Source organism: Ooceraea biroi, chromosome 4 (assembly GCF_003672135.1).
Source record: "Ooceraea biroi isolate clonal line C1 chromosome 4, Obir_v5.4, whole genome shotgun sequence".
In the NCBI taxonomy this organism is placed as follows: domain Eukaryota; kingdom Metazoa; phylum Arthropoda; class Insecta; order Hymenoptera; family Formicidae; genus Ooceraea; species Ooceraea biroi.
Genome location: NC_039509.1, coordinates 11904562 through 11930381, shown reverse-complemented (window position 1 = coordinate 11930381; position 25820 = coordinate 11904562). Strand labels below are relative to the sequence as shown.

At 40.2% G+C, this 25820-nt stretch overlaps 2 protein-coding genes across 6 annotated transcripts in view; one reads left to right on the top strand and one right to left on the bottom strand.

Annotated features, from left to right (window-relative positions):
• The window catches only part of LOC105278819 (caspase-1), a 34431-nt gene extending 24193 nt beyond the window's left edge, over nucleotides 1-10238 (top strand). For both annotated transcript variants that reach the window (XM_020031361.2, XM_011338199.3), the window contains one exon: nucleotides 7987-10238. In XM_020031361.2, the coding sequence (XP_019886920.2) occupies nucleotides 7987-8510 (524 nt within the window). In that variant the 3' untranslated portion in view covers nucleotides 8511-10238. The remainder of the gene's footprint in view (nucleotides 1-7986) is intronic.
• Nucleotides 1-25820, bottom strand: part of LOC105278832 (alkaline phosphatase) — a 181486-nt gene that overhangs the window by 92336 nt on the left and 63330 nt on the right. The gene's annotated exons all lie outside the window — the stretch shown is intronic.

Below are 25820 nucleotides of genomic sequence, written 5' to 3'. Positions count from 1 at the left end.
GATCAGTGAGATTAATTCATCGAACTAAAATTATGCCAAAGAGGAAAAAGAAAAAGCACTCTTTAGATATTTAAAATTGACAATTTTGAAGTTTACGTATATGTTTTGAAAAAGATAAATTAAAAATCTACAATTTTAGTGCTTGCAAGGTTGAAATAAAAGAGTGCTAATTAACGCGGGTCAAAACTTTATCTCATTAAAGTCGGGAGCAATATTTGCTTTGAACTTTTATGGAGCTGGATTGCTTGATTCTAATTATCGCGTGCAATGTATAGATGAAGAATCATTTTCTTTTTATATTTACACAAGATGCGCCAAGTATCCGTTTCGGCGCGCGCTTCTTATCTTCGTCTCGCGTAACAATCCTTGAGCATTGTTCATCATTCATTTACTGCATTTTCACACATGTGGAAATTAGAGCGGGCAGATGATAATTCCAAGCCACCCTGTATGTACGAGTACATCGGGGTTGGCCTGTCGCGCACAGTGCGCGCGTAAGCCCTTTATTCCAAACGGCCCGTCCCGAGATAATGCAGGGAATCTGAACGAAAACGACGCTTCACAACGGTGTGACGAAGAATTATGGGAATGTCGGATATATAGTGCGCTCCCGATTATCTACACGTACGGATAATCCAACTGCCGACTATGTATACATCACACGACACGACTTTTTTGTTTAATTTACTGGAATAAGAGAAAAATTCAATGTGACATTTAAGAGAGGTACTCTATCTCATCCTTCGAAATAATAAAAATTGTGTAGCTGATACCGAGTCAATGCAATTACATTTTGCGACGGCGCTTTCATATTCGTGATATAAAACGTGCTGTAAGCAGATTCGCTGCATAAATTTTACCGCTTTGGTAATATATTACAATTAATTATGCCGTCGTTAATAACGACAAATCAATTGGGAGCAGATGCGTCGAGCATATTTTGTATAGTTGCACGCAACGTTGCGGTTGAAAACGCGGAGGCATCTACTGCAGAAGTTGCTGCATTAACCCACAAATAATCGACAGCGCATTGCAATTGGAAAAAAAAAGAAATAACATCGGCCACCGCTTAAATAAATAAATATATACATATACATATAATACTTCATATATGACGCTCACTAACGAGGATATTTGCTCGCATTTCAAGCCTTTCAATAACAATCGTTAGCACGACATGGGCATGCCGCGTTAGCAGTATTTGCAAGGATATGTGATAGATCAAACAAATTCCATCCCTGTCGAATTCACGCATGTCAAACGAAAAATTGTTCGAGACTGTCAAATTCAAAATGTGACCAATAAAAGGGAGGTACAATATATATTGCGCCGAGATCCTCCTCTAAAAATCAATCAAGCACTATGGAAGATATCATTTCTCGTGATTGGACACGGTAAAGTGTTGAAATTCAATTGTAAGCTCAAATTCACCTCTTGATATTTAATGAAATATAAAGAATCACAAGTTCTCGTTAAATCTTGATTAAAGAAGAATTGAATTGCCATTTGCCAAAGACTCCCATCAATTCCTTAAAATCCATTCATTATGTAAGTGAGTCCATTGAATTTCACTCGTTAGATCGAGAAAGCTTATTACGCACGTATTCTCACGTGTGCTCATTTGCATTTCTTGTTGAACCTTATACCTTCTGCAGCGCACAGCCTTTCGGCATTCAAATCCCAGCAGTAATTGCAATTGAGGCGCGAATGTTTCGGGCCAGTTCTCGCACTTCGTCGAGCATAAAGCATTAAGTATTAACGGGACGTACATTCGATTATCGAACAATAAACGGATATGGCGAATGGGTGAGTTAAGCGGCACTTCTTGCACACATCCGAGTTTCCATGGCGCTGTAAGCTGCTTACTTTGAATAATAAAGGCGTCACGAATGTAAACGTGTGATGTATACATAATCTACGTCAATTCCTCGATCACATCCCTCAGTCATTCCTCGTCCACCCTTCTGATACTCCTCTCCTTTCATTCGAAACCAAATCTCGTTAATGAATGTAAACCAATATTATTTGCAACTCAATACTGCCTTCAATACTGCGTTGACTGTACTTTGAAATTTCCAATTATTATACCGATCATCCCGCATCTGCCTTTTCCCTTCCTCCTCATCCTCCAACGTGTTTGATTACCGCATTTCACGTGGTGCCAATCGTAATTCGAAGGCGGATCCGCGAAATTAATAGACGTAAATTCTCAGCGATCGATCTTATCGGCGGAAAAACTTGAATCCAAATGAGACAAACGGCTGTTCGATCAGAATTGCACCTTCGGAAAGCCATCTTGCACGCTGCCGAAAAAGCAGGCCCGAGATAGCGCGGAAGCGTTTGCACGTCGGCGGCGTCGACAACCGCGCTTCCGCATAATGCGACACGTACATTCTCGCGCGATTTCCGCCCGTGCACAAACATTTGACCTGTTGTTGCTAATGGGGTGCGAGGATTTGCGTTGACAGCGGTGCATGCCGATAGTACAACAAGCCGGCGTCTAGCGAGAACGTCAATCAGTCAGCTGATAAATCGATACACGTGCGTTCGCGGTATGCCACCTCGAATCGAAGTACATTTAGCGCCGGATAATCCAAATTCGATAGCTGTCACTCGTACGACGTATCATTAATATCACGTGCATGATAAATCATGCGATCATCTACTCACGTGCACACAGACGTATCTGTTGCAAGATACGGTATAATGCAATTACCTTTTTTCTTCGTTCTGTTCTTCATTTCTGTTTCGTTCTGCTTCGCGACTGTTCGCATTTCCTGTGTAAATTTTTACAAAGTTCTATACGAGAAGCCGGGAGGAAAAGGCATAAATGAATCCATGGGAAACGAGTTCGCGATATGTTTAAAACGATAAAGTTTCTCAACGATCGCCTCCGCGGAACCAGCTGTGCTATATGAAATATGTAGAGGGTACTGCACAGCGAATCGAAATAAACCGTGAATTGCACCACAAGCGTATCTGTATATGGCGTATGTGTTTCGGCGAAAAAACGATATTTTTGAAACATGCGGACGTAAAACAGCATTCATGATTTATCACATTGCGGTTATTATTACAGTCACATGCTGCAAAAGAGCACGACCAGATGGAAACGTGTCTACTCTATGTCTGATGTGCAGACACGAGACAAATATTGCCATTCTTGTGGCGACGAGAACATTCCGTGGCTAAAATTGGATGGCGCCCAAATTCATCCAAGCTCGTCCAAGCGGCTATTTTAAGGGCATTCGGCCAGTCAGTAGCTAAGTTGCATGTCGTGATACATTCTTTTGCCTATCTTTCATCGTTCTGTATATGTTACGTCAATGTCATCGTGTTCTTTCAATTCTATTCCTACATGTTTCTCACGCAGCAAGTATGACATTATAAAATTGAACAATCTGTGCCAAATTCGTTAATTAATCCTATAATCATAACTATTCATCAAATGATATATGCGATTCCAGGCACATAAGAATATTTTGAAGATAATTACGGAGATTAATTAATATGCCCCATGCATTATTTGACACATTTATGAAATTATCGCAAAGAGAGAACAAAAAAATGAATTCTGGCATTAATTAGAGAAAGTAATAGCAATCAATATAAATGCCACTTACTAATTAAAGATATTAAATAAATTAGAGCCAATCAGAGAATAATTACAGCAGCGGACGATATGTAATATTATATTTTTCAATAATAAAATTCATATAATTTCTAAATGATTTTATAACGAGTGGCAAACTGGTAATTGTTACATACCTCAATAATTTCATAATTATAGATTATGTTAATGATGGAATATACGTTACAATGCTGCATCAATGCTGCGCGATTCATATAACTATCCCGATATGATGTATAATATTAATTTATTTTATGCATTGACGCATGCGAAAAATTGTATTACGAAAATACCTAGAATTGTCGCACGTTTAAATTTCGAAAACTATCACAGTTCGATAAAATAGACTTGCGAAAAGTGTCAGGAACCCTATCGCCGACACAATATACTCTACGTTCTTTCTGGCATAATATACTCCGTAAAATTGTAATATATTCTCATGGTTCCAAAGCGTTTTGATAGCCGCAATTTCACGCTGATGCTTCTAGCTTTTACGGTTCTAGTTCGCGCGCTATTGTGCCCACAGTTTGAAAAATCATTTCTTTAAACATACGCAACGGCGGAACTTTCTTTTATACTGCCGCTGCTAGATACCTAGGGAAGCGCATGATGACGCCTTAAATGCAATTTCGAGACCGTGCAACAATTCAAACTTCGCAAGTCTGATGCAAACGCATCGTCAATATGCGCGAGGGATGTACGCGCGAGAGAGGCGCTCCTCCCCCGAAAGAAATATTGCGAGCTCTTAACTGAGATTCGCCTAAATTTGGAATCGAATGGCGCGAACTTTGTTACGATCGCAGTTCCGCTGATTTATTGCGAGCAGCAGTCCGACGATTCGCAAAAGAGAACGAGAGGGAGGGAGACGGGGGGAAAAAGAAGAAAAAAAGCAACAGGAACTCGATAGACCAACAGCACGTTGGCATGTTGCTCGATGAGAATTTCGTACAGTGACAAAGCGTACCGCGTGATGATCAATCTCATGGAATTGGATTAATGAAAAATACTTGTCGATCGTCACGGTCGAGGTAGTCGAAGTAATTACAGATTCCGCGAAAATTAGCGCACCGCTATCGAAATTGGTCGGGTATATCATTTATGAAAGCGACGTTTGCACGTTCACGATACGTGAGTCTGCGCTCGTGCATAGCGAACATAATTTTCCCTTGATACGTCACGCTGCGTAAAAGCAGTTGGTTCGAACGTTGGACGGATACGTTTACCTTTCAGCTGAAATTGATAAAAGTTCCCGAAAGCCGTTACGATATCCCACTTTGAAATGCGATTTAATACGGCCGCTGCGAGTGATACGTTTGCGAGGATACGCCCGCGCAAAATTTGTTCGGCGGTTGCTCGCGACTTTGCTCACGTCGCATCGATTAAGGAGGGTAAACAGAATTTATGTAATACGCGTGTATTCTACGGAATGATGTTTGCGTATATACTCTTTCCATCATATTAAGCGTGACCCGACAAGCGGGATTTGTTTATGAGGGAGGAAGCAGAAGATACATTCGCCCATGGTTCGCAAGTTGCTCTCCGATAATCGCAAACTTTTACGCGCGCGCGCATAACCGGTATCGATGGATTAAAATGCGTGGATCGAGCACTGGGTTAATTAATCGCAAAATGCAGATATAACTCGTATCTATTTACCTTGATACATTTATTTGTCGCGCAATCGGAGCTTAACGGTTATCATGCACGCGCGGTGGTTGCATAATGAATTGATCCCGAGTAGCATCTGGAGGTATCTCGGACGTTAATTGCGGCGAATCAGCGAATAAATTTACAAAACCCGTCCCGGGGAATTACTTGCACGTAACAATGTAAAATATGTATAACAGCTCGGTAGTTAGATAATAGCCGCCGGATATAATAAACGTGGCACGTGCGGATGGTCACGCTATTAATATTCCAAGGAAGAAGATTATGCATTAATACACGAGTGTCGTGTATGTGCGTATGTATGTGTGTGTATGTGTGTACGCACGTGTGTCTAACACACACAGGAAGTGGACATACTGTTAATAACGCGGGCGGTAGTGAACTCGCGAATAACACCTGCTGGCTTGCGATGCTAAAGGCATCATTAATATGCCGTGTAGGAGATAAGCGCATAGTTAACATACCGGTGGCGATAGGGGATGCACGTTTAACACTTCGCTACGGGAGTGAATACGCGGTTAATACATCATCGAGTACGTACACGTCCGGTTGGCACCGTGGCACTCGCATGATTTGTACAACGCATTATTCTGTTACCGCGAGCGCCTAGCAAACTCGTTTCTATCAAACAATCATAAATAACATATTTCGTTAAAGTTATATAATTTAAATAAGAAAAATTATTAAATCATAAAAATTCCTTCAGAATAATTATTTCGCATTTGTAAAATTCATAGGTGGAAGATGCCGCGGTAAAAATCTGTACACGTCTGTGCACGTTGCATATGTACACTTAAGGGGACCACCTTGTCAGAGTGCATCAAGAAATCGATTTCTCTTGCATATTCTTGAGTGGCAAGCGGATGCAAAAATAGTTTTTGCCCATTCCAACAACCTGTTTTCCATAAGACACTTCGATCTCGCGACGCAATCTGCTGCTTTCGTATGCCACAATTTCCGCAAATTGCTGCGATATTTGACACCATTCGCAACCGTCCAATTGCGAAGATTTATCAGAGTACATATATACACCTCGAAGCTTATTCTGAACATCACGTAATCCGAGATTGGTCTTTGATTCAGAAATCGACGATGAAATAAGTCTGATTGCAGGCCGTAACTTCCTCAAGAGAGACGTGCGAGTGGAATCGATCGCGACGTGTTCAGATCGAGGCCTGCGATAAAGCTCTCATCGGAATAAAAGCGGCGAAACGGCGAAATAAAAGGTGGAATAATTGAACAGTTCTCCAGCGCGGCAAGACGTGGATACGCGCGCGTACAGTGCATGCAAAGTAATCCTAGATTAGGGAATCGCAATCCTACCTGTGATCCAGATGGTAAAGGGGGAACGATCTAATCCCAAACTAATAGGCATTAGCGCTAATCAGCGCCGGTGCATGCGGATCCACCTAGGGGTAGATTAAGGAACCGTGCGATATCGTCAAAAACTATTTGCGACGACTTACTTGAGCATCTATATTATTTAGATTATAATCTGCGCTCGCGCGAGATTCCAAGTCCGTAATCACGCCTGTTTCCAATTCTATATCGTCATTATCGATGGCCGTTGAATTTATGAGTTCGTGCGAGTAATCAAAGCCGAGTAGATCAGAGAGATTACCGAGTAAATGACAGCAGGATAATTTATAAAATCATCTATGAAATGCATAAATAATATTACTTGATAAATGTATTGCCAAGTATCAAGTACAACTTAATAGGAAAATTGTTGTATTCAAATAGTTCTCTATGATTAAAAGATTTTAATGATTTGCTTTTCACGAATATATTAAATGAGTGCCAATAATAAATTCTTAGCGAGGAACGATACGCTGCGCAATCTTGTTATCATTTTAGCTGCGTTTAATTCGATGCCTATTAGATGAAACGTAAGACAGAATGCCATCCGAATGTAGGATACGCTTGCTTTCCTAAGAAGTTTAAGCGCTACGCCGAACTAACATCCAGCGCTCCGTAATTTCAGGTTAAAATATATATCTGCTCCGTGCAACACGATTAGCGAAGAGTACACGGTCGACTCGCGCGTGTATGCGCGGAAAGTTAAAATTAATTTAAACTTATTGCCCGAGGAAGCTGCAACTTTTTATCGGGGCTAGGTTTACTCCAAGTCGTAACAAATCCGTTAGCTCTACAATGTGAGCTCTAACGATGCTACGCTTCGATCAATTGATCAACTTATTCTACTAATTTTGGAAACTTGAGATACTGTTCAAACATACAAACGGTCGCACAATTAAAATAAGAAAAATTCCTGATGCAATAAGACATCATCTTGCATATTTCATTATAAATTTTTCTGGGAGAAGCCAGAAAAAAAATCGCACGTTTTTATCGAAAATCATGATCGCTGCTCTTTACCACGCGTTAACCATCGCGTATCTAACACACGCTTGATTTATATTCGCCGCTTGATTTACACCCAAGGTTAGCGCGTGAAATTTCTACTCCATCTCATATTGCCGCCCCTTATCGCGGGTCATGGGTCATTCGCTGGTGCATCCACCTTGCCAAGCGCCCGAGAGAGAGCCCGGCCACTCGCCAACACAACGGCGTCGTGTGCATCTATCGCGAAAGCTCTCGCGAAGCGTATCTCATTATGTAGCGAATCCGGAAGCGAACCTAATCCACTACTGGCTCCTGAGTGAACCGCCCGTTACGACTTTCAGGTTTTTACTCGTGGCGCAATCCGAACGCGGGCTCCTGGTTCATACAGGCGCTCTGTGAGGAACTGGACCTTCATGGACGTAGCCGCGATCTACTCAGCCTAATGACCTTCGTGAACCGCCGAGTCGCCATTGAATATCAGTCGTACGTGCCAGAAAACGAGAGGTACCACGCAAAGAAGCAGATCCCGTCGGTCGTCTCGATGCTGACTCGCCTCGTTTATTTCCCGGACAAGCGTGTACCGGACGACCTCGACGAATCGAAGGGATCGTTGGAGGAATCGAAGAAAAGGAGTCCCATAGGAATGTCACGTAGATCAGAGTCATCGTGCGGTGTCGTTCATCTGTTTTATCCTTCTATAAATAATGATGAATACTCAGTCAAAAGTCGACAGATTGATCCGAGTTGTCGAGCCACTTTGACATATCGCATTCTGGCAAAGGATTATCAATCACGCCGCGACCCGACTCGTCACGGTCGAGTCTCGTCACTGGATATATCGAGATTTTCAAATGATAGAATATAAAAAGAATAGAAAGAGGAGAGAGGAATGTATATAGAAACAATTGTTATTTAGACGAAAAATTTCGGAACAGACGTTTCTGTCTTCTCGTGCAGTAGTTTGCACTTACAATTGCACATTACGGCACGATCGGACTTAATCGGATATCTTTAATTGATATTACCGCTTGGGAAAACTGAGATTTAATTGTGTCGATATTTTTCCGGCCGAACAAGACGCGAAAAGTGTATTATCAGCATGTTCCCCGTTTGTTGTAACTGATTCCGTTATACCGAGAAAAAGAAGAAAATAGCGGATTGTAGGATTTACCAGAAACAGACTGCGGGATTACTTAATACCTATAATTATGCTTATCCCAGTGTCCATTTGTCGTACAAATGAGTCCGTAAATAAATTATGGAACACCGCGGAAGGTAACGCTCCGTAATGCTCGGCAAAGTGAAATGAATTGCCGGCGCACATTAAGCAATATACCCCACAAATTATTATATTATAATTACGTTCACTATATATTAATCTCAATTAGTATGCTAATTATGTGCGGGCTCTCGTGGCGCGACATGAAGATTGTTATATCATAATGATAATATAGGAATGAATCCTTTTTCAACCGATTGACGGTCAATATTGTCTAAATTCTAAGAGTTTTTTCTACTGCAGCAGATTACATACGCGATAGGGCATCTCGGAAGCACTTCGAACGTAACAAACGCGGTGCAGGAAACCATAAGCGTCCGTTTGCGTGAAATCAGCGAGAATTAATTCTGTCCTTAAGTATAATACCATCGGCGCGAGATATAACGAAGAAGATCGTAGGTTCTATCGCACAATCTAACGCAATGCGTGTAATTGTGTGGCCCTATTCAGCGTCAGATTAGATATCAGCGTGCGGTCAAAGGAGCCACGCCGTGTAGATGAGGCTACTAACGTTTGTCTTGGAAGACGCGAAGTGGGATCCGCGAATTATGCCGTTAACTAGATGCTATCGCGAATTGTAATCTCCCTCGTACAGAATAGATCAGTTACTGTGTACGATAATACAGACAGCGCCTGTATTCGCGTGCCAGAAATCTCGGCATCGCTTAATCGCGATTGTTACATCGTGTTATATGGCGCGGCGTTGCGCGGGCGGTAAGTTGCTCTGCTTTCTCGAGGTGAATCAAAATTAATGGCAATAACGTTAACAATGAGTATTGTAACAAAATAGTCATGTACCGCATGTGGCGCGCTTGAATGAAATCTATTCACTTGTGGACTCTATTATTTCCCTAGATCATATTTCAAACCAAACTCGTATAATGGTATTGTATTGTTTGTTTTTTAAATACAGAAGAATTATTTTTAAAATAATGCTACAATTGGTGCATTGCGTTGGTTTATTTCTGCTTAATGAATTTGAAACAGTTTATTTAGATTATAAATAATGTGAAACCCATATAAAAAATCACGCGGTATTTTCAGTATATTTTTTAGTATATTTTTAAATAAAACAGATTTAGCTCTAGTTGGTAGCATCATGAACGCACGCGAAGAAAAAAGAGAATGAAAATAAAATAAAACAATGTGAGAAAATAGAATTGTATTCTCTTGCACGGCAAAATAAAATCCTATTTGTAGATAAAACCACTAGAATTGTATAAAATTATGAAAGATTTTATGTAATTCCGAATCAATGAGTGATGCTAGTTGGTAGGAGTAATCCATGCTTTAAATAAAAAAATACAGTAAAAACCCTTCTATTTCTATATCCTCTCTTTGTATTTTTCTTTGTATTATTCTTTTTTGTATGCGTGTATTTTTAATAGATTATTCGTGCTTTTTTCCGCCGTCTATTTTAAACGTACTTAATCAGATTGCTAAAACATAAGATTAGAAAACATTCGTGATAAATCATACACGTACATGTAATAAATGACGAAATGCTTTTTCATGAAACGATGAAAAAGCGATGAAAAATATTTCGCCAGTACTTTCGACGAATACAATTTCGAACGTTCGATCGATACTCGTTCCATGTAGAGGCGCAAGAAGTGTGAAGCGGAGCACGGCCAATAAGAAGACGATTCAATCACTGACACGACGAAAGGGTCCAGCTGTCGAAGGGATTTCTCGAGTCGTTTTGACTCCCCGGTTGGTGGTTCGCAAGCAAACGATTGCGCGAATCGACCTATCTCGCCCAGCGCGGCTAAGTGGGCCCTCGAAGAGCGAATGCTCGAAACTGCGTGGATGGCTCGTCTCGAGCACGATCAAAGGATCTCGGTTCTGAAGCTTCTCGTCTCTTTATCAAGGCTTGTGAAGTATACCGTGCGAAGTAGAAAGCCCTTCGCTCGACGATCGTGTCGTTGATACGATCGGTATGGATGAACATACGAGGGCTGCACTTCGCGCACGAAGCACAAACTTCGCGTGCAAAAAATAGTAACATGCTTTTTCTTTTTTCCTGTTTTTCTTTTTGCAATCCGAAGTGATCAATATCTCTCTTATTCACTGGCAACAATAAAAGCTTATCCTGTAATATCGCCCGTCAACCCTTTCGCGTGCTACGTCGCAACGACAAAATGCAGATTTTCTTTCACCAGGTATTCTGCACAACACAACAACGACACAATTCCAGGATACGCGTTTTTAACTCGCAGCCGTTACCTCGCGCAATCTCGTAAAACAAACCACATAAAAAAATCCGTGAATATATTTTACGGAAGAGGTGTATGAATATGTTTATGTCCGTCAGATTCCGGAAATCCTGGGGAATCTCAAATGAGAACATCCTGGGCCGAGTATTCCATTTTTTTCACGAGATGTAGATATCCAACGGAGGATTCAGGTGCAATACGTTGATGAACTTACTAATCATCAATCACACAAATAACAGCTCTTCACCCTTCACCTACCTTCCCAGGCAGGGGAAAGGAGAAAGAGGCGTGAGAGGTGCAGTGCAAGAGGTTGCAGGCTACGAGTAGTGGTATTTTATCTTTGAAACAGCTTTGGCTCGATACCTATTAAAGGTGATAAATCAGCCTCGGGCGACCGTATCATCGATATACATTATATTTTATATACTGTGCGCGAGGGAACTACTTAGGTAATGCTGCGCTCACGCGCGCATTCTGTCGTAACTTCAGGCTTCCGCGCCCAGCGAGGAGGTTAATCCGCTCTCGACCTGCACCCCCGGAAAATCGGTATCTGCAATCGAGAGACCGCGCCGTGCTACCCCTGCAGCTAATCACTCCTTTTCCCGCGGCGCAATCTGCAGTACATCCGGTGTAATTCCGGCGAAATGAAAGCGACGCGCGGCGCATTCCGGAGACGGCGCCGCGATGGTAAACTAAGGTAAAACCATTCGTCTTAATCCCATTTACGGGTTCCGTTCGCGCGAGTGCGGGAGTTCGCGAGCACTCGCGCATACACCCCGTGCGCTACACTCTGTCTCCTTCGCACTCACCGGTATTACGGTATTACGGTTTTGTTTCGATCACTGTGCTAGTGAAATACGATGTGACGTTAAGAGCAGTTCTGTCTCTTTCTCTACCTCAGCTCTCTCCTTTCTCTCTCTGTCTTTCTCTCTTAGAATCGGTCTTGCGATCGCATCAGCTCGCGCGTACATACGTAGGGAGAGAATCCCTTTAGATTTCGGAAGAAATTGGCCAATTTCCCGTTTCGAGTAGAGTGAGAACAAAATAAGAAAATATGTTCGCACAACACGTACGCATCCAAGAAAAGATCATGTTATAAAGAATTAAAATAATAATTTCGATTTTCTGGTTGCGCTCTCTATGGCAAAGACCGTGTCTCCGTGCGCAACGGAACTAAAGCAATTATTAAAACTCGTAATAATAAATTTATACATTTCACGAACGAGTGTAGTCACAGGTGTCCGCCCCGACTACCGCGCTCATTCACCTGCACCGTGAACAAAAGGCGACGAGGTGATTTATTCGCGCCGATGCGTCGCGGAAATTATGTCAATTTCTCGCCGGCGGTTCTATCAACGTTGCGGACAACGCAACCGTGAAATTCCACCACGATTGACCGTATTATTGACCACCACGGTACTATTGACCGCCGCTAATTCGCCGAGAGCGTCGACTCGCTACTACGATATCGCAATTCGCAAAAATGGATCCGAGTGATGACTGGACCAGTCAAAAGAGACGTGCAGTTGCACGGGAAAGGGATGAAGGGAGGATTCGCGCAAATTAGTACGAACGAATGGTACATGTCTCCGCCATTCGACACTGGGATATAATCCGTTTTGATCCGCGAGTGCCTTTCGGTACATCGGTGGATAACTCCTATCATCTGGGATGAACTTCCGCCACCAGCTGGGAAGTTTTGACGTGTCGACCGTCGCGACGTCATTTCACCGGCGGCCGACACTCTGGTCAGCACTTTCGCCACGATCGCGTAATCTTTTTGTCGACCCTCTTTCGGTATGCCAAACCATAATTCCGGAGACCGACAAGGATATCCTCCGGGCATCGCATCGCCCTGTCAGCGCGTAAACGCGCCATCGCTGCCTCTCTTCTTTTTTTTTCTTTTTATTTTTTTCAAACGTACAACCCACCAACGTCACACGATGAGATCGCCGAAGCGTTGCCGCAACATTCTCTCGGTGCGACAAGCACCGTGAATGATCCTCCCCCTTTCCCCATGCCTGTCCGTTTTCGCCCCATCCATCCCTCGCACGATATCTATGTAGAATAAAATTCCGCTTTCCCGATATGTTTCATCCGTTTTCATTCTCGCTGCGTTTTACGGTGTACCGTTGATTACATCGCTCTTCACTTTGCGGCTCACAATCAGCGTCAAACGACGAATCGTGGGATGCGTGTGAGATACGTTTTTCAGGGAGCTTTCTGTAAAAAGCGCTAGAAACGATGTCTGTTCTTATCACGTATCACTAAATAAAAACTTTATGAGAGTAATGAGTTTCATTCTTCTCCCTTCCAATTTCATATCGTATACTTCGTACTATATATATATTTCTTATATACATATATCCCAGCAAACACAAAGTAACAGTAATATACATGTTAGTTATAATTTCCCACTCAACAATGTAATTGTTACATAACACGTATGTTATGTTGTATTTATATTAATGAGTGGGAAATTATAACATGTATATTACTGTTACTTTGTGTTTGCTGGGATGTGTTTATCGTTTATGATTTTATATTAAATAACAATTACTAAATTCGATGGTGAATCTTGGTGATACACACTTTATGTAAAATCTGAGTAAAATAAAATCTCGATATTTTATATGTTTTATCTTCATTTTCTCTTTCATATTATCCGAAAGAGACCTATATTTTAAAACAAATAAAGAAATTCTCAATACATATATGTATCATACTTTTACGATCCACAAGAAGAACCGAAAAATATACGAAATAGCGTGTTTCGAAAAGGTCTGCAAAAGCGGAAAGTACAGCTTCCATCAGCGATTTGATGAAAGCGCAAAGTCAAGAGATTCAGGAGAACCGTGGTCCAAGGATATAATAAATGTTCTGTCGAGATGTCCGAATACATCGTGAACGCTTTAAACTAGCGATATTGAAGCAGAAAACTGTATTTCGGGAGCACGAAAAAGGCAGTCAACCTCAACGGAATTCACAACGGGCAAGCAGATTTTATTTATGGCGCAAAATGTACCTTTTCGTTGTTATTCAACGTTTTCGAAATGATACTAAGCCAATTTACTGGGATTTCGCAAAAGAGGAGGCATACATCCGACTAATGCCATTTATAAAATATCTAGGTCGAGAGGCTCCGTATTATATGGTTCACTATCAATATACATAGTTTGAAGTATAATACATTATGTTGACTATTTAATTCCTGATAAAAATTGCGTACAAATAAGAACTGGAATCATGGTGCGTAGTTCAATTTAAATGAAAAAAAAGAAAATTCTGATGTTTATTAACGAAGTAAAATTAGCTTATCTTTTCACTTTAATTACTGCTTTAATTACAGGTTCCTGTAATGGCAATTTGCATTCTAGCAAGTATCGTGAATTTTAAATATCGTTTCTGTATTATTTTATATATACGGTATGATATATATATATATATATATATAATATCTCCAAATATTAATTAATAATATACTCGCATTGCATTATTGCATTTCCGTTTCGAAAAGGCTATGAGAAAACTTTGAAACGTTTGAAAAAAAGATAGATGAAAAGAGATAGAGAAGCCACACAGTCAAAAGCTTCGTACTAAAATCAGAAAATTAAATGTAAAATAAAAGGCAAAAGATATTTAGCAATCACACTCTGTATACTTATAATATACATTTATAATTAAGGCTCATAAAAGTTTGTTTCTATTGCACTCGTGCTTTCATCACGGATAGTTCCAATCAATTCATGACCATATAATATAAAAATATTAAAGAAGCAAAATGAATGAAATAGCAATTAAAACTTAAGTACATTTTATTGTTACGATACGAAAACGAAATCACAACCAAATGATAAATGACCAAATAATGAAATCATGAATATTAATGCATTAATAAAGAAGCAATATGTCATCCTCACGGAATATTAAGTTTTCCATCAAAGTTCATACGGAATATTAAAAGTACAATGTTAGTTGTTAGTTTTACCGAAGAAATTAACTTTCTTCTAAGCGATGCAAAACGAAAATGAATATAATAAATAAAATTTTTCGACAAAGAATTATTTCGCGAAACGCTTCAGCATAATACATTACTTTATCATGATGAATGAAATATATATGATTTATCGTTTCTCGCACAATATATATAATTTTAACATGATTAATTGCCATAGCATGATGTACGATATCGCCACTGTATTTCAAAGCAATGCGAGAAGGAGTACTCTCGGCGTATGTTCGTATAAAAAATTTTATTTTCTCGTTACGAAGAGTGTGTCGTAATTCTGGATTCCCGTCGCAGTTTTCAGCGAGATTTCGTACGATGGCCATTAAATATCTCGATGAATCCTACGTGAGCTAGGAGAGGCATGGAAGGTAGGAAATCGAAAGGCGGTTTATCGATTTCTTTCTCCTTTTTTTCGTCGCCGAAATGGAGCTTAACAGAGCGCAGTGCGCTATTAAATTTAAAGCTATTGCGTCATGCGTAAGCCGCCGCCGCGGCAATTTTCAAGGATTTCGCGCTATATTCTCCTCACGTAATCTTCTTTTGCCGCAAGTACGACACGACCACCAGCACTGCCGTCGCCGCCGTCGCGACTCTAAAAACGTCACCTCTCTAAACCTGGCGGTTAAAAATCTTTCTGCATTTCCTCTCGCGCATACACAACTGGTGATATATCTAGTTTCTCGCGGTAGACGCGATTTTCTTTATTTTCTGACGGATAAGACGAACGCTTTTAAGTTTTTTGCTGCTGTGTTAGTTCGCGACGTGCTCGACGCAGCCCCTTGCGAAAACGGTAAAACTAACAAACTCCTTCGCCATTTTAAATAATGATAAATTTGCCTCGTGCTGTTAGCAATCATGAGTTGCAAAAATGAGATGCAAATTTTATAATTAAATTAATTTTCTTATAAAAATGTTTCTAAATGATATTCCAATGATACTCACGTTATATGTGAAAGCGCCGCAAGCTTTGGTCAAGAAAATCAATATTGGATTATGGTCCAATAAGGAAGTCTTGCATCCAATATAAACATATCGATCTGGATTGGGCACCAATCATCATCGGCATTGGCAGTAAATCGGAGTTTATCGACACTGTGCATTGTTACGCAAAACCGTAATTCTAACGTTTCGTTAGTACGTTTCGTTAGTATAACGTACGTGTACAGGACATCGTACTGTTCCGCAGACCCGATTTGCCGGTCCGTAGACGGCGCGTATTTTATGCGGACATGTTATAGATGGCTCGTACGTTCAGATCGTCCAGGATAAATCTTTTGTTTTGCGGGATGTGTAATAAATAAAAGTCTCTCGGCTTTCCGCTTAGTCCGAGAATTTATCTGTCGCAAAAGCTCTATCGATTCCCGAATCAATTCGACGGCTTCAGCCGGCGAGTTATTACACGATAAACGTTGCAGGCCTCTCTAATCTTAGAAAAAGTTTGTGTCGTAATCGCGAGTTCTATTAAATAATTATTCTTAATATTGTTTCATACTAATTTCGCGAAAATGGAGTTGTAAAATTAATATTACAGTACATACATAGTTTTAAGTCTTCTTTTATGTAAGCGATAAGTACGATAATCTTGTTGTGTACGTTAATCTACAAAGTTATCAAACTTTAATCGAGAGTAAGTGAGATATTTGAGCATTCTGCGTGAAAGTTTCGTGCAAACACCGACTCCAAATATGAAAAGTGGCGAGGATACCGAAAAGCGCACGAGTGTTGAATGGCTGTTCATTGAACGTGATGAAGTCCGCTGGCGAAGACATTGAAGGAAGGGAATATCGGCTTTGATACAAGTCCCGTGCGGGTACGAAAAGCAAATCTCTCCCCGAGCGTAAGTACGTGACGTGCAAGAGTACTTATTACTCTCCTCCAAAGTCCAATTTGCAGGGCGCTGCCAACCGAAACGGTGGAGAGACACGGATCGATGCAAAAGGGTGAGCGTCTGCAAGGAATGGTTTGCATTTTACGCGACGTAAAGTTCTAGCGGCGACTGTGCCACCAATATCTCGAACAATTAACCCTCAAATACTTCGATACCGTTTACTGTTTCTCTATTCGAATATCCACGCGAGTTATTGCACATCATGGTTACAAATTAATTCTTAAAATAGCTATATTATATATTTTTGTATATCTTCTATTTTTTACTTACATAGATGTAATTATTTAATTATATATATATATATAATTAAAAATTACTCATATATATATTTCATGTATGAGTACTTTACAATATCAAGAACAATTTTTTTTATCCTGACACGTCTTATATCATCAGTAATTAAACGTCACAAGCAGTCTTGTTAAAACAATCGAGAGAAATAGTAAAAAGAGCGGAAGCAATTGTTGGTAAGGAGGTATTATAAACGAAAATGCAGCTACGTTTTCGTGAGAACTGCCGTACGAGTCTACGACAGTATGAAAGTACGAGTACATTTACTTTAAGTTGTACCTTCAAGAACAAGAGATCCGTAAAACACGTATTATCGGGTTAATGCCGGCGTTACCGGCGTTTACGTTGCCATCTTGCTCAACGAAATTACAACCACGTGCGTAGCGTTTGTCACGTCGCGCGTACGATCCGCGTACGATTCGTGCTTCGACGTAACAACAAGAAGCAATTAAAGAGATTAGAGAGTAGAGTGGAGTAGAGGCTCCGCAATACGAGACATTCCTAGAAAAGCTGGAGTTAATCGCGCGCGCCGAGATCCAAACGCTTTAGGGACGAAGCAAGTCGTGGAGCACGATGATCGTGGCCGGGTTCAAACGATGATCATCAGCATCCACGGCGTTTCCACAGATTGACTTTTAAAGGAAGAGGAAATGCACGGAGAGCACGCAGAGAGATTGCTTCGTGATTAATCGACGGCGTCGCGAATAAATTTTGCGAAACGCAACTGGAGGCGAACGGGAGAATGTCGATGGGATCGCAACGGGATCAAAGTGCCAGGCCACCCTGAAATGGATCCCGATTAGTGTCCCGATGTGCAATTCCGATGAAGTACCGGAACCGGAAAATGGAGTGCATAATTAGCGCCACTAATCGGGAGCGAGTACTGCTGGACGATCTGTCTGACCACACGGTATCCCTATCCTCTTTTCAGCCAGTCGATAATGTCCAGGCGAGATTCAACGCGCTCGACGGTACTCGCGCGAGGTATGAATGAATGCGCGATTTACACTTCAGTTACGACGCGCGCTGTTGACGCGACCGAATTTAGCAGCTACAGAACTAGTCGAGCTCACGGAAATGGAACAGCTTGAACACGTTACATTGTCACGAGAACGCACAATAATTTCGACCACCGAACGTGCACTCGTTAAGCAGACCTCCGTGTTAAAGCTCTTGCTAAAAGCGCTTAATTAAAATAATAAATACGGGTTTGCAAATCACGAGGTGAACCCCATGAAAATTACAATGTGCTAGCTCAGTAATCAGCTTTGATACGTTCAGCTGTTAATTCCCGTAACATCCCGTTTTTACGTGATTCGCGCTAAAGAGAAAATCGGACGGCGTAGTTCGCTACCTGAGGAAGATTTTCATGGCTTGTGTCTCGCAGCTACATCACACGGTGATTTTAGGAGAACGGAACAGCTTTGCGATCAGCAAAATCTCCCTGATATGTATCTGTAGCTCTTCTTCTCTCAGTCGAGCTCTTCCTCGTTACCGCGTGACCCCCATTTATTTATCACGTGTCCACATCTTTATCCGAGAAACCATTTTCTCCAGACCCGCTCAAATGGCACTGCAGTTTCCATAAGAACCTCAATGGTGCTACTCTCGGGGTGATCCCATCCTCATTTAACCTCCTTTTGTTCCATCGTATTGCTTCTTCTTGGCCGTAGCGGACACTCAACTTCGTTCGCTCCTACCTAGAAAAACTTTATAAGCAAGCTAACGGCTTGATTGTCGTCGACAGTGTTAAATCTTCCAGCCGGAGAACGGTGGCACTAAGTAGTATTGCGAATTAATGCTGTGTTATTACATGATTCTTTAACAAGCCCCCATTCATAATGCTCTTATCATACGCAAACTTGTTTTACGCATTACGTCCGCTTTCGACTTGAGCTTGCTTGGAAAGCTTGGCGGAAAATTAAAAATGCAAACTAGATTAAATGCACGATGGCGCATTGCTTTTTGCTATTTTTCGCTATTTGCTTTTTGATATTTTGCTATTTTATTATTATTATATTATAGCGTATTAGGTATTATTCATGATTTACGAACACTTCGTCATGCGGTAATAATAATATTATTTAATTATTTATATTATTATGTTTAATAATTGTTGTGAATAATAACACCATTTTTATTGTACTTATGCATTTGATGTCATCAATAAATAGTATATTTTTCATGCCTTCTGCTTTCGTATTATTATTGTATTTAGCATATTCGAAATTTTCTTTGATATTACGAACATTTCAAACATGACAAAACTACCATTCGCTGAAGCAGTGGCACGTATCTCAATTCTCGATAGCTAACAATATCAATCTCAACTATCTTGAATTATGATCGAACGCGATGCGATTCGTGCGCGCTACTGTTGCGACTTACGTTTATATAAGTGAGTTTCCGTGAACGAAATTGCATCGACCTGGCAAAACGGGCGTTTGTAATACGCCGCTATCGATCATATCACGCTCACAGCGTGTAGCGCGATGAAGTGAAACGATCGTTAAAATGTTCCGCAATCAAGAAAAATGTAGATCACGTTCTTTCGCTTATCACACGTTATTTTCTATCAAGTATCCAAAATTTATAGACTCTTATCGACTATATCTTTTGATTTCTTGATCTCTTGTGAAACGACAGGAATTTTAATTTAACGAATACGTTGCTGCTTCATCCGTGAAAAAAGAAAGCGCCACTTTCTGTCAGACATCGCTTTTCCTCACGTCGGCATTTACGAAAGTATTCGTATAAAGCATTTACAGATCCGGCATTCGCGGATTCAGACATGACACATCCTCGCGCAGAGACGCATCGTGTGGAAACCCGGCGTGCGAAACGCCTCATATACGAAGTTTCTCCTGGCTCTAGATTTCAACTTGCTCCCGCATATCTGCCGATGCCCGGCAAGGCAGAAGAAGTCACGTATGCGAAACACGCCGTCGCAATTCTTGGGTCGGATCCCACATTCGAACACCGCATGGTATACCGAGATACCGAGAGATCTATAGTGGATACGCGATATAAAGCGCTGAGATTGATGAAGCGTAAATCGCGCGCGAACCAAATGCCGGTTTCAGCAAAAACATCAATTGCATGAGGTGTACGAAAAAGTGAAATACACGGTGCGGGTGGACTTCTCCAACATTGGAGGGTTTAATTTCTCGCAGATAATTCATGCTGCGCATTCGCAAACAATTAATATGTAAATATGTATGTGCAAAAGCAACAGAAAACAAGTAAAACGAGATTATTTATCTCGTTTAATTAAACTGTAATTAAATCTTGATTAAATCTGATCAAACAATATAAATCAAAAGAATAGAATCAATTAAGAAATAAGATTACGTTATCCATATTTTTATCTTCAATATCAAATTTTTAATTCAAATAGAGAATTCTCCACATTCAGTAAAAATATTGTCCCAAAATTTTTTCTCTCGTTTACCGGTACGTAAAAAAAGTCCTGCCTGCGGAACATGAATATTTTATGCGAGTAAAGGCATATAAATCTCAACTTTCTCATGTCAGCACGAAAGAATTCATCTGCGAAGTGTCGCACGTAAATAAGTGAAAATTAAAAATCGCCTGTACTCGAAGGGCGAGGCGTCGCCATCACGAAATGCGAATGCACGGAATCGCGTGAATTCGTACCGCAAATTTTTCCGTAGAACGAACGTTCCGTATTTCAACAAGATCCCGAGATAATCCAGAGCCGACCCGGGGAAAACCGTCGTCGCCACCCACATAAATCCGTTCGAATGCAGGGGCGTACGGAAGGGGACGAGGGTAGGAAGCCAAAACCGCCGGCGTGTGGACGAAAACTTGGTCAATATCGATGTGTATAGATTCGCTCCGGTCGCACGGTTGTCGACATCAGCGTGGTCAACGAGTTTTCTTTGTCTCCCTCTCCCCCTTTGCCCTGTCGTCGTCTCGTTGAAAATCGAAGTGTTTGCATTTCGTCCTGAAACTCTCTCGATACCAAACCGCGAGACAGAGACGAAATGAACGAGTAAGAGAACGAAGAGGAGAAAGAGGGAGAGGACGAAAAGAGGAAGCGGTAGTCCGCAGGAAAAGCGGAAATGCAAGAGGTGCCAGAGAGAGAGAGAGAGAGAGAGAGAGAGAGAGACGGGGAGAACATTTCCGTTATTTTATCGAGGCGAGACTTGCCGGGAATCCGACCTGTTTAGTCTCCCAACGAACTTTTAGAGCTTTTCGCATTTTACTAGCGCTATTGCCTGATCCTTTCTCACTTCTCAAAACGATGGACGACACGATCGAATGAAGGGACTCCGTAATGCCGACAATGCAAGTTCGATTTTGTTTCTAAGCGAGTGTATATAACTGTACAAAAGGAACGTCACGTTGTTCCTACTTTGCATTTAACTCTCTTGAACCAAAATGCAGTCTGAACACTATGTTTAAATTTTGAAGTTTGCTGGATTAGCAGGATGAATATATGTATAAACTAAAATTTCCATATATATCTTTTCTTAGGAAGAATTTGTGAATGGATGAAAAATGGAAATAATATTTATTATATTCTCTTATTTAGTAAATTGTTTAGTTTCTTCACTTCTGCGGAACATACATATGTATACCAATAAATCCAAAAGGATTAATGCTAAACACATGTGCTTAAATCCGAGCGTTATTTGTCTGAAATGAATATTAACGTTAAAAACGAGAACATAATCATATATAGAACAATTTAATATAACATGTGTAATGGAAATATCAATCGGAATAAACTAAAATCTCGTGTCGGTTTTAAAATATAAAAGATATAATATTTTTATATCCGTTTCATATCCATATCACACAACTTTTCTATTTTATTCTGTTTTAGTAAGAATAAAATGCTCACGAAAATAATGTACAATGACCATTAACAAAGAGAAATCGATGATAATAGATACATCCAAATTCATTGTATTTTATATATCATATTATTTATTACATATACAGGGTGAGGCACCTAAAACAGGCCACCTAAATATCTCGGCTGTTATTGGTGATAGAAAAAAATGTGTCAGACCAAACTTGCATGGTTTCGAGGGACACATAATTTGTTCTAAATAATTTTTTATTAGGTGGATGCGTAGAGGTCATATGAAGGTCAACTTCGTTTTTTTAAATGGTATGATATGGTTTTTTACGTACCATCTAGTAGAGCGTTTGAAGATGCAATAAAACTAAATAATTTTCCCATTTTTTCAGTAAACTTTCTCTATTTAATATCCTCCTCTTAGTGGACGCTAAATAATTTTTAACTTACTTGCGGCTAAACGAGTATCTCGCGAACTACTTTTTTTCTATCTATGACAGGCACCAACAGCACCAACAAAGCACCGGAGGAACTTATTACGGAGATTATCTGGCTTAAGGTACGTTATTATCCGTCTACGACCGACCAAGTTAACATCAGTGAATTTAAAAAATATTGCTTTCCGCCTGATGTAATTCGCACGTTGGGGAATTTTGTTATAAGTAAGCTCACAATTTATTATATCTGTAACGTTGGAGATGAAACGCTGCGAAGAAACATGTCCGGGTTTTCCCACAGCGAAAGACCGAGAATGGAATTTGCCGTTTTTCCTCGGACAGAGAAACAGAGTGCATCAAATTCAGATTGTTTCGTCGTGCTCTAACAGCTCTAACTCGTAAACCTATGTCCATAATCGCACCTATATTTTTAAAATGATGATAAAAACGTCAGGTGGATTTCATCTGCGACCTGCAATTCAATTTAATCGAATTACTGTGTGTCCCACTCTAGGCCTTTTCTCGAATGCGGTCTGCGAACGGGGTTACAATCTTTTCAAGCGAAGGTAGTACTCAATACTACGTAATTGCGGTCAATATCAGACAATGCTGGTTCTTATCCCGAAGCTGCAATCATCGATAAGCACATCAATTACAGAATAATCATAGTACCTTGTATTTACGTGATACGTGCGTTGTATTGTAATTGTCTATTGTATTCATGTTTAAGCGATGGCTTATTAAACAATGATTCCATGGCTTGTTATATGCCCTAGGGTGCTTTCATAAATTAATAAAGTACCTCATATGTTTATTCCGTCCCTCTCTTTAAATCAAAAAGCTTAAAAAGAATAAATCCTTCTTATAAAGTAAAAGTTTAATAAAGCACATACCAATCCAAATTAAACAATGGAAGCAATATTTGCTATAATGATTTGTATAAAGAATTAGATATTAATTAGTTTTCACATATTGATACTCATAGAGATTTTGTAAAAATATACGACACATAAATAAAACACACAACAGGCATAGAAACGAGATCGCATTGAACAGTGAAATTGTTACTTTCGCGTTTTTCATCTTGCTAACTGAGGGACAAAGAGATTTTGTCAACCAACTGGCACTAATTATCAAAGGAATCGACAAATCCAGTTCGACAATTCCTTTGAGAGAGATTCACTTTATCCAGATTCACTTTATCCACGTCTAGTTCCACCCACGAACGCCGCTCGATACGATACGACCGTGGATATAATTTCCATTTGGCCGCCTTTACAACGAACTTTTGTTACAAACTCACCGGGATCGCTTTCCCATCACGCGCCAAATAAAGTTTTTGATGTCTCGTGCCCCGCGATACGTACGTTCCACAATCCTTCCAGGACTGTTCCCTTCCTGTTCCGTTGAATTAATTCTTTTGCTCCCCCAATCATGGACGCACTTTTCCCCGTCCTGTTGTAAACAGTGGAGCTTTAAAGCCATTTAGCACTGTCCTACTTTATGAACTAGTTCCCCGGAGTCCCCCGTTGTTTAGCACCATCTCTGATATTTAAGCGAAGTAATAAATAAATGTGAGAGACCGGAGAGATTAACGAGCACGTCTCGTAATACCACGTGAACGGAAAGACTCACGATGATCAGTCTTGCCAAACAGCACGCGCTGATAAATAGTAGATCAAATATCAATTAATGGCAACGTCAAAAAATCTGATTAATTGCACGAGGAATAGATCCTACGAAGGATTCTGCAGAGTTGACGTCCCAATTTTTCTACTGCTGGCTAACAAACAACATAGGTATATACGTAACCGTAAACCGATTTCGAGGACTTTTTCGTCCGGTTAAAAAAATGGTTCTCCAGAGAAATTTTGTGCTCGGACGAGCGTCGAGAAATCGAGTTCCCCAACTCACATATGCACATCGGGAATACAAGTTTTGTGTACAACACGCGAGGTAATGTAGAAATATTCAAGAGCAGCCTGAGAAAAAGCAATACATGACATCGTGTTGTTGTCAATGGTTGTCGATACTTTTTCTCTCGATAGGTGCGAGTGTAATGCATATCAATTACATCGAACCCCTTTCATTTGATAGACGCTTTTATTCGATTTTATATAGAATTACGACACGAAACTCGTGATAAATCCTAATTAAACCCCATCGAGTAATTTGTTTAACGAGGAAGAACTGAGTCATATGTACATAGTAATTACGAGCTTGATATTCAAACGGCAGCTGTATTAGTTTCCGATTTTACAAAAATATCGTCAGCGCGCGAATCAGTTCCTGTTAGTGATGGACACATTCACGTTACGCGCATTGTAATACATAATATTTTTAATTATGAACAATGTAATGATTATATTATACGACCATAAATACTCGAAGATTCAAACCTCTAACATTGCATTAATTGTCGTATATTTATTCTACGCGCATTGCGAGTGCACTAACGGAAACTAGCTTAATGAATCTGAATGTAGCGAATCAACATTATTACTACTAATGCCGAAATACCATTAGATTGCCATTAGGCAAAGCGGCGAGAAGCTGTAGGAAGAGTCGAAGATATAAGTAGGTAATCACGTCATGCCATCCGGAGGGACGAATAAAGAAAAAGAAAGTCGCCAAAGTTGAAAAAGTGGAAGCTCATCTGAAACTCGTGAAGGGAAGGAATGCCATAATACCGTCCTTACGTAAAGACGTTCGGACTGAACGATACGAACGTCATTTAGATAGATACCCGTCAGATAAATACGTGAAGTGCTTGTTGAGATGCAGCGTCAAAAGCGAGGATGCATTTGCGCTCGTGCATTATTTCTATTTATGCCAGTCTGTTATGAAATTTTTCTCATGCATTACGCGCGCGCCAAATATATTTATTGGGAAACAAACTTCTCAATAATTTCAGTTATTTTAATAAAAACAGACTGTGCATATATGTATATAGATATATGTTTCGCTTAAATGAAAATCATGATAGAATAAACGCTACTATTAAATATAAAGGATGAATGCATGTTATATGTGGACAAACATATTATATGTGCATAAATATAATATGTATGCTTTCGTCAACTATTTTACAATGAAAACAGAGAAATATATTTTATCTTTTTTAAAAATAGAGCTATACCGAAAGAAAATTAATTTATCACTGTAGAAAATACGAATAAATCTTTATTTTGTTAAAAGCACATAAAAAAACACGAAAATACAAA